The 14,858-nt window shown below is 33.9% G+C and overlaps 2 protein-coding genes across 3 annotated transcripts; both read left to right on the top strand.

The window, feature by feature from the left end:
* Nucleotides 1–3,252: 3,252 nt before the first annotated feature.
* Nucleotides 3,253–7,940, top strand: LOC105164774 (Sulfite exporter TauE/SafE family protein). The gene is made up of 12 exons (XM_011083533.3): nucleotides 3,253–3,805; nucleotides 4,469–4,628; nucleotides 5,099–5,299; nucleotides 5,377–5,441; nucleotides 5,838–5,865; nucleotides 5,963–6,054; nucleotides 6,127–6,213; nucleotides 6,329–6,379; nucleotides 6,560–6,781; nucleotides 7,105–7,198; nucleotides 7,295–7,435; nucleotides 7,519–7,940. Exons 1-12 carry the CDS (start codon nucleotides 3,590–3,592, stop codon nucleotides 7,602–7,604), a joined length of 1,443 nt encoding a protein of 480 aa, XP_011081835.1. The 5' UTR covers nucleotides 3,253–3,589; the 3' UTR covers nucleotides 7,605–7,940.
* Nucleotides 7,941–10,642: 2,702 nt separating this feature from the next.
* LOC105164775 (coiled-coil protein) lies at nucleotides 10,643–14,244 on the top strand. 2 transcript variants are annotated; one of them, XM_011083534.3, is made up of 6 exons: nucleotides 10,643–10,880; nucleotides 11,651–11,778; nucleotides 11,923–12,026; nucleotides 12,154–12,241; nucleotides 12,445–12,506; nucleotides 13,730–14,244. In XM_011083534.3, exons 1-6 carry the CDS (start codon nucleotides 10,768–10,770, stop codon nucleotides 13,880–13,882), a joined length of 648 nt encoding a protein of 215 aa, XP_011081836.1. In that variant the 5' UTR covers nucleotides 10,643–10,767; the 3' UTR covers nucleotides 13,883–14,244. The 2 variants fall into 2 exon arrangements, with proteins under 2 accessions (XP_011081836.1, XP_088737062.1); XM_088880936.1 differs by having other exon boundaries at nucleotides 10,651–10,880; nucleotides 11,623–11,778.
* The last annotated feature ends 614 nt before the right edge of the window (nucleotides 14,245–14,858 follow it).

Here is a 14,858-nt window from a genome sequence, read left to right as displayed (position 1 = left end):
TTTTATAATTATACAAAAAACAGAAATAATTTGTATAAGCAAGACATAGATCAAAATATATAAATGTAATTATTTCTTTGATTTATTAAGATACTAGCCGTTGTGGCACGCCGTTCACGCGTGTATATAATAAATAATATTTCATACTTTAAAATATATTATATAAGAATAATATATATATATATACATCAATATATTACATTTAAAAAAAAAAGACAGAAAGAAAGATAGAAAAAAAAAAAGAAAATTAATTTATCAATTGTTATAAAATTTGAAAATTTAAGAAAATTATTATATCATTAGTTGAAGGGCATCTTTGGCTTTACAATAATTGGTACGGCAGTTCATTAACCGCCATTTATAAAAATAGAGGACTATTCTTTTTTATATAATTAGTTGTCATAAATAATATTTTATATTTTAAAATTATAAATAAGAAAAAGTATATAAAAACCACATAAAGTGCAATGATGCCGACGTCGACGCAGGTGACGACCAGACATACACAGCGTCAATTGCATGACGTGCCCCAATCTTTAATTGCACAAGATAAAGAAAGCTCCAATAATTGCACAATTCTACCATACTTTACATGAAGCACTTCAAGGGCATTATCGGTATTCAACTACCTCTTCTCTTCTTCTTCTTTTTTTTTTTTCTGATTTTTTACAAAAATGTTAATTACATGATTACAAAATTATAATACCAAAATCTTATAAGCTTCGTAATTTTATTTATCTGAATATTTTAAGAGTTTATAATTAAAATAAAATATAACATCTTATAAGTTCGAACATAAAAATTAGAGTAAATTACAATGACCTCTTTGAAAGTTCAGCATAATTACGTACATCCCCTCGTTATTTAAAAAATTATCAATATTCTCGTAATTTTAATAGTCGTCTAACAATTAACTCAACCCGTTAGTCTTCATTATGTTTTCGTCTATTTTTATAATGAACTGACCAAAATATCTTTGTGGGCTAAGAATTATAGTTTTATTTATTTTAAAAAAAATTATTTTTTTATGGACTAAGTGAATGTTTTTTTTTTATAAATTTTTAAAATTTTCCATGCACCCCATCTGATCTTTGAACAATTTTTTAATTTTTTTTAGAGAAAATAAGAAACACAATGAGGACAAAACTGTCAATTTTATACCTCTATGCAAAGATTACATAATTTTACCAAACAACATATGGGTAATTGTAAATTTTTCAAACAACGATAAAGTTTTCGTAATTATGTCAAATCTCACGGGAGGTCGTTGTAATTTAACCTAAAAATTATGAATTTATAAGATATTTAAAATAATTCAAATCAAATGCCCTCTTAACTACTCTAACTTAAGTACACATTATTTTTTATATAATTACAATAAACTTTATATTATGATGATATTACATGAATTATTTGATATAATTGGTGTGGGTAAAAGGCTGGTATCAAAAAAGTTAACATTATGGGAACCAAGATCAACATCAAATTATTGCATATTGCTAGTAAAATATATCATCAGTGGGCTAGTTGTAGCATGATAACTTATTATTACTAGACTTGTCCCAGTCTGTTTTTAATACTATTTGTCGTGACACGTATTTGTGCATACATAATTAAATAGATTAAAATATATAAATAAACACATTAGATAAGAAAAAAATTAATTTATGGATATTTTCAACACAATAAAAATATTGATATCGTAGTGTCACAAATCACCATTTTACGAGTGAAAAAGTTCTTTTTCTTAATAGTCGTATAGATTGTAATTGTGGAAGCAGATTGATCCCAACTAAAACTCAATTAATTATTGAGATAATTATATTTATATTTATTGATCTATGGTTTATTTACATAAATTATTTTTATCTTTTTACAAAATAGGTGTAACTTGTGTAATAATCCTTAATTCAGGGATGCAGATGTAATTATTCCCTAATTTGATAAGTAGGCCTTTGACACTCAACGCTAAGTAGATGTCAACTGCACTAAGTAAATTAATAATACAATTCGTCGGGATCGTGTCACTTCATTATTAAATAATTAAGCTAATTAACCTTTAATTCATTTTGCCAATCCCTAGATTCCTCATACAAGATATCTACAAATATTTACTTTAGAATAGATACAACTTATGCCTAATATATGCTCAATACTCCCCCTCAATTTGGAGCATAGAGATCACGAATGCCGACTTGGGAAGTAAGTACGTAAACTGTTGACGTTCAAGGGCTTTTTTTAATATATCGATTTTGAGCTGTAACGATATTACTCGTCTGAATTTGATCACGGACATAATGACAATCCGCTTCTATATGCTTGGTGCGTTCGTGAAAGACTGAATTAGCAGCAATGTGCAAAATAGTTTGACTATCACAAAATAACTGCATAAGTTGAGAATGAGAAACTCCAAGTCAGCTTAATAAGGACTTAAGCCATATCAATTCACAACTAGCAGCAACCATGGAGCGATCTTCAGCTTCAGCGGAAGAACGTAAAAACATTGGTTGCTTCTTTGTTTTTCCAGAGATTGAGAAGTTCCCAAGAAGAATAAAATAGTCGGTAAGAGAGTGTCTCGTAAGAAGAATAAAATGAGTATAAAAGTTATCGTTTATAAAGATTTCAAGTTGTACAATTTCATACGAATCATTGTTCAAGAGACAGTCGATCAATTGGTCATCGCGAGTCCATCTATACCTGAGTTTAAGTAGAGTTGGTCGGTAGAACTCAAATAGAAAAACACAAATATTGATCGATTATAATATTACCAAAAAAATATCGAGAGACATCTGTATAAAAAATAAAAGAAAAATTAAGGATGATTTGAGATAAAAATATATTACTATTTTAATAAACTGAAAATGGTAGTATAGTTTGAAAATAAAAATAAGGATGTTATGTTGAAAGGGGTATGTCTAGGTAGTGTGATGGTCATGGTCCCCTGCGTGCGGTTATAATAGTTCAAATTATTAATTATTTTACCCTTGAAAGTTCGTAATCTGTATTTAATTCTATTGAAAAGAATATATGGAAAATGGATTAATTTAGAAACCATTGACATCTTAGTGAATCTAATTACTCAATTAATTAATATATAATCAGGTACACGTGTCATTAAAATAGCATGCAGCGTCTGGCCTTTGGAGACAATAAAACTTCGTCGTTTTGGTGATTCCATGTAACCCGCGCCCGCACCCGCATGCTCATTTCTCATATCCTCTTCCTCTGTAGTCTATATTTATATGCTACATTTACGTTTCTCTCTCTCACTCTGTTTGCTTCACTATAAAGTTTTTCTCTCTCTAACAATTTGCACCTTCTCTCTCACACACACATACACTCGGAGAGAGAAATTCTCTGTTCATCTTCATTTCGCTGTTTATCCACTCCATTGAAGGACTACCATTTTGAGGGGAAGTTTTCTTTTTTTTTTTTGGCAGAATTTTTCTCTCTTCGCTCAGCCAACCGAGAAATAAATTGTTGAAAAACAGAGACCTTTTTGGGTACAGAGTGCGAAAAGATCAAAAGGTGAAGATTTTTTTGGTTTAATAACTTATCCGGAAAGGCGGAACTTGGATATTCTTGATTAATGGCGCGGAATCTAGAGAAATGGAAGGCTTTTGGACCTTTTTTTACAGTTCTGTGGAGCTTTTTGTTGGCTTCAATATTTGTTTCTGCTGAGAGAAGCTTAAAGCAGGAATCTTTGTCGCGTAGCGCGGCGCATGATTCAGATTCGGATTTCTTGTCAACTTTTGTGAATTTCATATGGCAAGCAAATAAATCAGGTTATCACCACGTTTGGCCGGTGAGTTAAGATCATTAATTTAGTCTAAAATTCTAAAATCGTGTTTGTGTATGTAGTTCATGTTTGATCTCATAACATCCGAGGATGATGTTTGTTTCTTCTTCTCCTTTTATTGCTCGGTAGATCGGTTTATCCAGTATTTATTGCTGTTGTTGGATGGAGATGTCCAGTAGTTGGACCGTTTTAACGAGTTATTGTTGGTTATGGCATCGCCATAGATGGTCTTTGTGTGGCCGTATCAGAATTGTTGTCGACTATTTGAGTACCAAAAGCTGTTAATATTTATCTATAAAATTTGTGTATCATAATTCATAGCATATATCTGGGCGTTATGCCTGTGAATGTGGCAGAAAACAAATAAAATATGAGAAGGATATGCAAATCATGCTTGTTTGTCGTGTAATAAGACACAAGATTCTTTGCGCATCCAGCAAATGACTTATTACTTGAATTCAACCTCCTTGATTATGTCCATGTTGCCCCTGTCACATGAGATTCTTGTGAAGACATCATAGGTAGTGATGGTTTACTATTATTTTGTTGTGCTAAAAGGTGCAGTTGTACCTTTGAAGTATCCAAATATATGAAGTGAGTTATTCTTGTACGTTTTTTTTTCTTGTTCAGCTGTCATTAATGTGTGTTAATATGGTGTTTGGTCCACAGGATCTGAAATTTAACTGGCAGATCGTTGTTGGTAGCATAATTGGATTCTTTGGAGCCGCCTTTGGGAGCGTCGGTGGTGTTGGCGGTGGCGGGATATTCGTTCCTATGCTTTCTCTGATTATTGGATTTGATCCAAAATCCGCAACTGCTATCTCAAAATGTGAGAGAGGAATATTTTTAATTTGATTGCACCCGACAAATCAATAGTTTTCTTTATGTTTTGACTAGAACCATCATTTCTTTGTCTTTGTTGGAACTGCTTTAAATACAACATTGGAACTTCTACATTCCCTGGCCATCCATGGTGAAGAAATTCTGGTTAGGATTTTTATTTTATGCCCTTAACATAGCTGAAGGACCAATTTTTGTAATACTTTTAGTGACACAATATTTTATGGATATTCTACTTATTTCAACTACTGTGTTGAATTAATTCTTTTGTGTACTAGAATGGTAAAAAGTTGCAATTATGTCTATTGTCGAATTTGTGATTATAAAGCCAATAGGGAGTGTGCTTTTCCTCTACAATGGTCACTGTAGAGATAATTATACTTGGAAAAAGTTGACTTTTGTTTCTAAAATACTTCATCAAGCTTAATGCAATCATAAATGCCTTCTCTGACTTGACAGGTATGATCATGGGAGCTGCTGTATCGACTGTTTACTACAATCTTAAGCTCAGACATCCAACAATTGACATGCCCATTATCGACTATGATTTGGCTGTTCTCATCCAACCAATGCTCATGCTAGGCATTAGTATTGGGGTTGCTTTTAATGTCGTATTTGCAGACTGGATGGTTACTGTTCTTCTGATCATTCTCTTTTTAGGTAATAAGTTGGTTATTTCAACTTATCTGTTACCTTAGTGCCCATGTCAATATGTTGACTTAATATGATGGTTACAGTTACATCAACTAAGGCCTTCCTTAAAGGAGTTGAAACTTGGAAGAAAGAGACTATCATGAAAAAGGTATGGTAATTGTTCTCTTCTCTTAATAATGGGATTAATCATCATTTTTGGTAGTCATTTAACTTTTGAACTAAGAAATACAACCATGCCTTCTTGAACTTTAATGATCATATTGTGCTGATTTAACATTACTGCTATTGGTGGGTTTTCAAATGTTAAAAAGCATAACTGAAATACACAGTTAGGTTGCAGTTTCATTATGGTATTGTTGCTAGATACGTTACAATTTCAAGATGGCATGTTGAATAAGTCACATTGCTGAGATATTTACATGATTCATTTCCCCAAAAACAAAATATACAAAGTCGGCATGCTTCAAATTCCACCTACTATTCCTACTTTTGGAATGACTCATTCTGACATTTTCATCTGAACACCAATTCTTTCTTGCTGCAGGAGGCTGCAAAGCGATTGGAGACAAATGGTGGGTTGAGCGAGAGCATTCGTTTTCTAAATGCCTTGAAGAACAATCTTCCCTTTTTTCTTAAAAACTGAAGCACATGTTCTCATGATATGTTCAGGCGCCGGTAAAGAAGAAGCAGAATACAAGCTTCTTCCTGGTGGACCCAGCAATAATACAGAAAAGGAGGCTAAGGACTTGGAAGAACCAGAGGTGAGAAATGTCTTAAAACTAGCTCTAATTTCCAACAACAGTAATCACATTTGATGCATCATATTATATCAGGTCAGTATCATTGAGAATGTTTGCTGGAAGGAATTTGCGCTTCTCGTTTTCGTTTGGATCGCATTTCTTGCACTGCAGATCATAAAGGTCAGTCATCATTTTTTCTTTTTTCTATTACTTTCCTGCAACATTTTATAGCTTTTCCTGTTTCTGTTTTGAAGCCATTGGAATAAGTAAACTTACTGGCCTTGAATTGGAACAGGAGTACACAACGACTTGTTCAACATTATACTGGGTGGTGAACTTGCTCCAGGTATGTGTGCACACGCAAATGCCTTCTTTTTTTTTTTTGTGAAAATTTCTGAGAAACTTGAGAGAGAGTCATGGCGATGGTGCTATTCAGGGCGCACATTATGAAAATTGTATGATCTCATTATGTTAAGACGGGTCTTTTCTTCTGTACGAATTTCCCTTTTCTCAATGGTTTCTGCAGGTTCCTGTATCATTTGGTGTATCTGGTTACGAAGCAGTTAGCCTGTACAAGGGTTGGCGGAAAATTGGATCCAAAGGAGACGAAGGTACTAATTTTAAAGTGCACCAACTGTTGACTTATGGATTCTTCGGCGTCCTTGCTGGTATGGTAGGGGGTCTTCTAGGTCTAGGAGGCGGATTTATCATGGGTCCGCTATTTCTGGAACTAGGTGTTCCTCCTCAGGTAAAGTCCCAACTCTTTCTTTAATGCATTATACCAACCTTAATTAGAACAAATTCGTTTTGCTATGCGAAAGAGCAGTTGTTCCTTATCAAACACCAATAAGAAACATATGACAATTGCTATTATTTATGGTGGTGCAACTTTTTCCTGCAAAAAATGTTATTATTTATGGTCATGCAACTGTTTTCATCCTTGACCCAATAAATTTCTGATTGGTAATGTATGATTGAAGTCAGAGAATTCTATTGACCTCATATTACAATTTGCATCTTGTTGCAAATTATTTGGAGCTTTATCATTCATATTGTACTGAATCTTTTCAGGTCTCAAGTGCCACAGCGACCTTTGCCATGATGTTCTCGTCATCTATGTCGGTGGTCGAATATTACCTTCTCAAACGTTTCCCCGTACCTTACGGTAAATACATCTTGACAGCATTAATGTCTCATTTATACTAAAAACTAGTTTTTCTCAAAAATTCAAATCAATTTGTGCTCTTGATTTGTGCGACAGCTCTGTACTTTGTTGCTGTTGCAACCATTGCCGCTTTCATTGGGCAACATGTCGTTAGAAAGTTGATTATTGTACTCGGGAGGGCATCCATTATTATCTTCATTTTGTCGTTCACAATCTTTGTAAGCGCCATATCTCTAGGTGAGCAGCTTTAACCGTCTGTCAATTTTTTAGAGGGTATTTCGGCTACAATTTCTAATCAATGTTCCTTTTCCCCTTTACAGGTGGAGTTGGCATTTCAAACATGATTGGCAAGATTCAGCGGCATGAATACATGGGCTTTGAGAACCTCTGCAAGTATGCGGTGTAATGTGTCGCTCATCCGCATTTGAGCTGGTAAATCGATGCTGAATTCGGATTTCTCACATGGCAAGAATTGGATTCAAACCTTGTTCAGTTTTGCCTGTGGATAAAGGGGACGATATTCTTTTCCTTGATTCTGTTTAATACTCAAATTCTTGACGCTGTATGCAGACAATTTTCCTCCCTTGTGTAAGAATGTTGCGGTCCTCTTGGTTGAAATTGATTCTTCTCTAATCTGTGGTCCAAGACAACTGTAGGGGACTGAGTGTTGTAATTTACTTTTTGGCGTTTATGTTCTGTTGTACTGGAAATTCAAGAAAGCATTTGTCAACATTGCTCCCAAGAGCTTGTCATGTTTGCAAAACTCTTGCTTTGATCTTTAGGTGAAATCACACAATTGTAAGATTTCGGTTAAATTACATTGGGCTTTTTTATGACTTTCCAAAATTACAAATAAACCTTCATTGTTTGATAAATTACAATACTTTATAATAAATAATCGTTTAACAAATACCTCTCTTGATAGTTAGTGTAGGAAAGTATTTGTTAGATGATTGTTAATTTTGAAGTGATTTTTATAATTTTTCAATAATGAATGATATTTGTAATCATGAAAAACCACATGAACCCATTATAGTTTGTCATCATATTTATATTAATATAAAAAGAAAAGCCTATCCATACTTATAAATGGCGGTCTATGACACAACCACATTAATTTTTTGTGATGTTAAAAATGTAACTCATAATAAAATAACTAACTTATTCAACTTTTCAAAATTTACATTAATTGATATTGTTTTTCTTTCTTTTTATTAATGTAATGTATTAGTTTATATATTTATCTCTATTTGTGATATATTTTAAGACATCAAAAATTATTTATTATATGCATGTAAGAACGACGTGCTACAACCACTAGGCTATCTATATCTATACTATATATTAAAGAAAAGTACCTCTTTCGTATCTCCTTATTTTTTGTATGTTTTTTTTTTCTACTCAGTAACTTCCACATATCCCCAACTATCCATAAGTAATAAAAACTATTTTATTATTAATGATTTATTTTTCATTAATATATTTTTTCTCTTTCTCTTATTTTAAATATTCTCTTACAAAATTATTTATTCTTTATCATAATTATTTTCATATTATTATTTTTTCTACAATAAATTTTTTTATTAAATAATATTTAATATTTTTTTTTTGGTGCACATATATGAAATGTGCCACACTCAACTAGTTATATATTAAGAAGAGTACCCTTTTGATGTCTCTCTTTCTCTTGGTCTTTTTTTTTTTGTCCACCCACTAATTTCTACATTTACTCCACGATCTACAAGTGGTAAAATTTATTTTTTTTAAAATAGTTATTTATTTATGGTTAAAATTTTTTTCTCTTTTTCCAACTCCAAATATTTTTGTCAGAATTATTTATTTTTATCATAATCATTTCATATTATTATTTTTTTTAATAAAAAATTTTAGTAAATAATATTTAATTTTTTTATACACATACATTGAACGTGACTAATATATGTGAAATAAGAACGACTACACTAAAGCGTACAAGGACTCGTAATTGTGATTGTATGTTGCCCCCTTGTCCACACCATGCTTAGCGCAGTAGGTGGGAGGTTACTATCGAAGGATAATTAGAAATAATAGCAATATATCCTAACAATGAAAAAATAAATATAGCAAAAACAGAAAGAAGAATTGGGTTCTGATTGTCCAAAAGAAGATGCTCATGAAAAAGACTACATTCCCATTAATATAAAACCAACCACAAAAAATGCTTTTTTCTAACATGTATGCATGTTTTGGTTGGTCCACTACCACTTCACATTCACTGTCTTGTCCAAATTCACTTGTTTCTTCTTGGGTTCCCTTCTCTCTCCATAGTGGGCAGTGAATAATGTGAAGAACCATGAGTAAATAAGGTGTATTTGGAAGCAAGTGAAGCAAAATCAAGAGCCCAATTTGATAGGAAAACTCCTATTTGTCAAAAATACTCTTAATGAGGGGCATTTCAGTAATCTTTCTATATCTGACCCGTGCTCTATTAAAAGGGGCAGGAAAGAACCCGACCCGCGAACAGAAGACCCGATGTGATAGTAGCCGTCCGATCAAAGACGCTAATGTCCAGATTATGACGCGTGGCCCAACCCACCGTACATACCTGGAACTATAAATATTCCGGCACGTCATTAATTGAGGTACCTGCTGTCTATTCACTCTCGACCTACTATCTTAGATCGCATATTTTTACTTCGAACCACTCTAACTTGAGCGTCGGAGGGTCATTATCGGGGACGCACCCGATGAGGCTCACGTTCGTGTTTTCATTCTCAAGACCCTATTACTGGATCGCGGGAGGATACGTGACCTTGTACGATCAACCAATCGTGGTCGCATATTTCGAGCTCGATCACAATTAATTGAAAATTTGGAAGTTATCCACTTTCAAATAAAGAATCTTCTCTATTTATTAGTTTTAGAAATAATACAGTACACACATCATTCCTGTCTTTTACATTATTACAAAATCTATTCATGGAAGTTAAAAATATTATAGTTTGTGTAATGATGTTGATATATTCTTGGGGTGTATGTGTAATTTTTCAAAAAAATAGAGGCGGTATGTATAATTGATATAATTGTTTTTGTTATATGTATATGTAATTATCTAAAAGATATGAATGATTTGTGTAAAAGACTGTAAGTTAGGGGTATAAATATAATTATCTATTAGTTTTATTAATAAATTCTTTTTATATAGACATTTAAAGTTAACTTTATTTTTTAAGTTTTTGTATGTAATAAATAAAATTTTAAATTATGCATTCACACGCGGTGTGCTTTAATTGCTAGTATTTATTACAAATTTCGGATTTGGGCTTGGAGAAGACGGAGCAATATATCTGGGCCAAGGGTATTGGGTTACAAAAATATAGGCCCAATAGACAAGGGTCTGAAGCGGGTTTGGTTTCCGGTGCCCCAAAGAACGGTCTGAAAATTAATTAAATAAATGATGATGATAAGAAAAGGTGAGAGACGGAAAGGTCAAAAGCTTGCCGAATTCTTATACTATTGTCGCCTCAATCGTGAATTCGGAGAAGAAAATTGGAGAATCGAAACCCTAGAGAGAGAAAGAGGAAACGAAGATGGTTTTCTACTTCAAGGCGCGACCGGAGGCGGGAGACTACACCATTTTCATGGGCCTCGACAAGTATGAGAACGAGGAGCTCATCAAATACGGCTTTCCCGAAGACGTTTGGTACTTTCTGAATTTTAACGGTCTTTTTCGTTTAGTTTGGGGAAATAGATCTTGAATTGTTTTATTTTTTTGGTTTTGTTCCTTCCTCGGAGTTGATTTGAGCTGTTTTGGAGAATGTCAGGGGATTTGATGTTAATGCAGTAGAAAATTAAGAAAGGTGCTGTTTCTGTTACTAATCGAATGTGTTTTGTTTGTAAAATCTAAAAGAAAAACTATGTATTTTTTTGGAGCCGCTGAATTTATGTAGTTATGATGTTTTGGGTAAACTTAATTGATTCAACTATATACTTCTCCCTGGGAGCTTTGTGGCTGCGTGTGATACGAGGAACGAACTTTTGGTAGGGGACCCTGTAGGAGAATGGATTCCTTTGGAATGGAAGCGATTAGACATGGTTTGGGTGTTTGGTCCATGGAATTGCATTTTGGAGTTTCACCTCTATCTTGCAGTCCAACTAAGTTGGCAAAGGGAAGATTTAATTTTTTCAGTAGCTTTGGGATTTGTTGAGTTTCAAGAGTTTGCATTTGAGCTCGACTCTCAAATGAATTTTTAGCTTGACCAGCTATATATTTCTGGAAGCATTATATTACATTGATTATATGTGGATATAGCCCATTTAAGAATTGTACCAGAGTGATTTGCAGATTGGGTTTCTGAGTGTGATATTGCTGGGTACCCAAGCAAACCCATTAAAATATTTGAATATGCTTTCTGAAAATGGCCCTCTCCGTTCAACCATTACAGCTCACTGGAGAGGGATGGTTTTCTGCAGGTTCCATGTAGATAAGATGTCTTCAGCCCATGTTTATCTGAGACTGAACAAGGGTCAAACAATTGATGATATACCTGAAGGTGTATTGGAAGATTGTGCTCAATTAGTGAAAGCAAATTCTATCCAAGGCAAGTGCTCCGTCCATGTATTTTATTTCATACTTTTATTGAATGTAGCACATTCATCAAACTGTTTTTAGTTTGCTGGAAGTGGTGTCTGTTTATTGTTGAATTAAATGCTTGAGGTTTTATTTGATTTCAATAATCTGGCAGGTAATAAAGTAAATAATGTTGATGTTGTTTACACCCCTTGGCAAAACCTTAAGAAGACTGCTTCCATGGATGTTGGGCAAGTTGGTTTCCACAATTCAAAAATGGTTAGCTTCCTTATGCATTCGTCTCTTGTTATCACTATACTGGGTTTTCCTTGCAGATTGAAAATCTTAATTTGATTGATATTGGACATGGGAGTTAATATTGAGTTTCCTTTTTTTGATTGATTAGGTTCGTACTGTGAGAGTGGAAAAACGAATAAATGAGATAGTTAATCGATTAAACAGGACAAAGGTGGAAAGAAAGCCAGATTTAAAAGGTGCTTATCTAATTACTCTCTGAAAGTTCTCTCTTACTTTTGTCAACTCTCCTTCTTGTGGTTCCCACAATATCATGCTTTTCTGCAACTGCTCCTTTGCTTGTGCAGCATTCCTTTTGAGTTTGAGGTATCAGTTTGAGCATCATGCTTTTTTACAGTTTTCCATTGAGCAGCATAGATCTGAATCATATTTTTGTTTTCAGCTGAACGGGAGGCAGTTAATGCAGCTGAAAGAGCTGAGAGGAAACAGCAGCTCCGTGATAAAGTGAGCAATATTGTCTCCTGCTTTACTTAAGCCCAGTGAAGTAGATATTTGATTTCCTTTTTGTGCTCATGGTTTGGAGCGAACATTGCTTTACATAATCATAGATTGTTACTCATTGGCGTACAAAATATAATGTTAATACATTACCTGAAGTTCCTTTGAGAAGTTGATATGGAAACCTGATTCCATATTAATTTGTTAGGATCTGCAAAATCTAATTCAGCTTTCTGTGTTTGCTAATGTTGTAAAGTTCTTCTATGATTGCAGTTCATATAATTTTAGCTCTTGCGCAATGGTTCTCTTGGCTCGAAATACAGCACTAGCATTGTGGCAATTAAAGAAGAACAACATAGAATTTCTATCTAACTTGTTAGTCTTCTAGGATGAAGGTCTTGAACTCTACTGCTGTTAGAATTAGATCCCCAATACTAAGCAACTGAGGCTCAAAATGGTTAATATAGCTGGTACTGTTTCTCAGAAATTACCCTTGAACATCGAGGTGCACTTAATTGGCAATTTTTTGTCCTCAAGATCTCTATTTAGCTTAGAGAAGCCGATAGGTTAATATTAGATGCTAGAAAAGCCAGCAACTTGAGAAGAAGATACTGCTATGAAGAATTGATTACCTGGATTAAACCAACCTTCCTTCCATTATATAATGACATCAGAACTCTTGGCCCATGCAAAATAATGGTGGAAAATGTAAAGCAAAGCATAAACATACCAAGAGTCACAGTGGTTTTCAATGTTTTCCACCAGTTGAAAGTGTTAAATTGGATTTATGGCTGTGAGCTGTCAGTGAAAAGAAATTGAAGGCATCTTTGTCTGATAGGTAGTGAATTGACTGCCAATTTGGGAAATTTATTTCGGAGATGTTCTCTCTTTACAATTTCATCAACAACCTCACATACTGGGTCTTTACAATTTCATCAACAACCTCACATACTGGGTCAAATGGTGTCGCAAGTGGGTCTCCTTGTTTTACTGCAACTAAAAATTTCTGTGGGATGGCAAAGCCTTCAATCCCATAAAAAGTGTTTGCATCAGTCTAATTATATCTATTTGAGTTTGTTATTAGTTGGTTGCGCTATGGTTTGGTTTGTTGGATTATGCCATACATATTGATTCTTGACTATCACTTCATTCCCCCTGTCGGAAGAAATAAGTTTATATAAAGACAACAACAACTTTGTGGATTAACTACATCTGTAATTTTTTTGCAGAAACGACGGGAAGAATTAGAAAGGCTTGAGAAAGAGAGACAGGCTGAATTAAGGAGCTACAAAAATTTGATGGTAGCTGAAAAGATGACATCCAACAAGGATATAGCATCTGCAAACAAGTCCCTGCAAGAACTTGAGGAAGATTTCATGTGAATCCAAAATCCTTAAAACATAAACAATTTGTCAAAGTTTGGCAATTAATCCATAATATGAGAGTTGTAACCCTAAGGAGGACAGGATAGAAGATCAAGAAAGAGAAGTCACTGACTGCGGCATTCTTGAACGGTGATACCGTACTATGTTGTGTCCGACTGTCCATAAACATAAATAGTCACCTGAGCTTAGTATATTCAGTGGTCTTGAAGCTCTCAAAGTGTGTTAATAGAATCTGGGGAGCAAGGGTCCAGCGTTTGAGAGCAGGCAGAAGACAATTGAATGTATTAAACATGGATGACGACGACGGTGGTGATAACATTGTTTTCGTATGTGAGTAAAATGATCTAATTTATTCTCCACCTGAGTGAGATGATCTTCTTGTTTGCTTTACAATTTTTCATACCTACTTCTTGGTGGAGTAAAAGTAAGTTTATTGTTTACTTAGCAAGATTTGAATATCAGTTGTCTTCAACTCTCGTTGCTACCATCATCATTAACAAAAAAACAAGACCTTATCACGTTGCTGTGGTCGTTCTCTCTCTTTGCTGCTAAGCTTAAAATCATTCTACGAAATTCTAACAATGTTAACTTACGATGTAATTTCCCTCAAGTGTCTAACAGTGAAAGCTGCAGACGTTCATGCGCGCTAGTCTCTCTGCCCACTAATTTGAACACCAAAGGATTCTCCTCACTGCTGCAGAGAGAAAAACATTGGTCACTAGCTCCTTTCCTTTTTCAATTTCAATAGACAGAAAATTCTAACTTAAATCTAGTCGAATCAAACTTAATTATATGATATGTGCAATGCACTGATTGTGTGTTGGTTCATCATTTAAAAAAAACAATTAATTGTATAACAAGATTGTATGATGATGCGCATTAGAGTCCGATTACACCATAATTGTCGACAGATTTTCATGGAAATGTTAAGACCATATGAATAGATAGGCTAAAAGAAGTGGAGGTGATTATT

The sequence above is a fragment of the Sesamum indicum genome, linkage group LG6, assembly GCF_026168435.1.
Source record: "Sesamum indicum cultivar Baizhima isolate 11 linkage group LG6, ASM2616843v1, whole genome shotgun sequence".
Classification (NCBI taxonomy): domain Eukaryota; kingdom Viridiplantae; phylum Streptophyta; class Magnoliopsida; order Lamiales; family Pedaliaceae; genus Sesamum; species Sesamum indicum.
The sequence above is the reverse complement of the archived record's forward strand: the minus strand, read 5'-3'. Positions and strand labels throughout refer to the sequence as shown.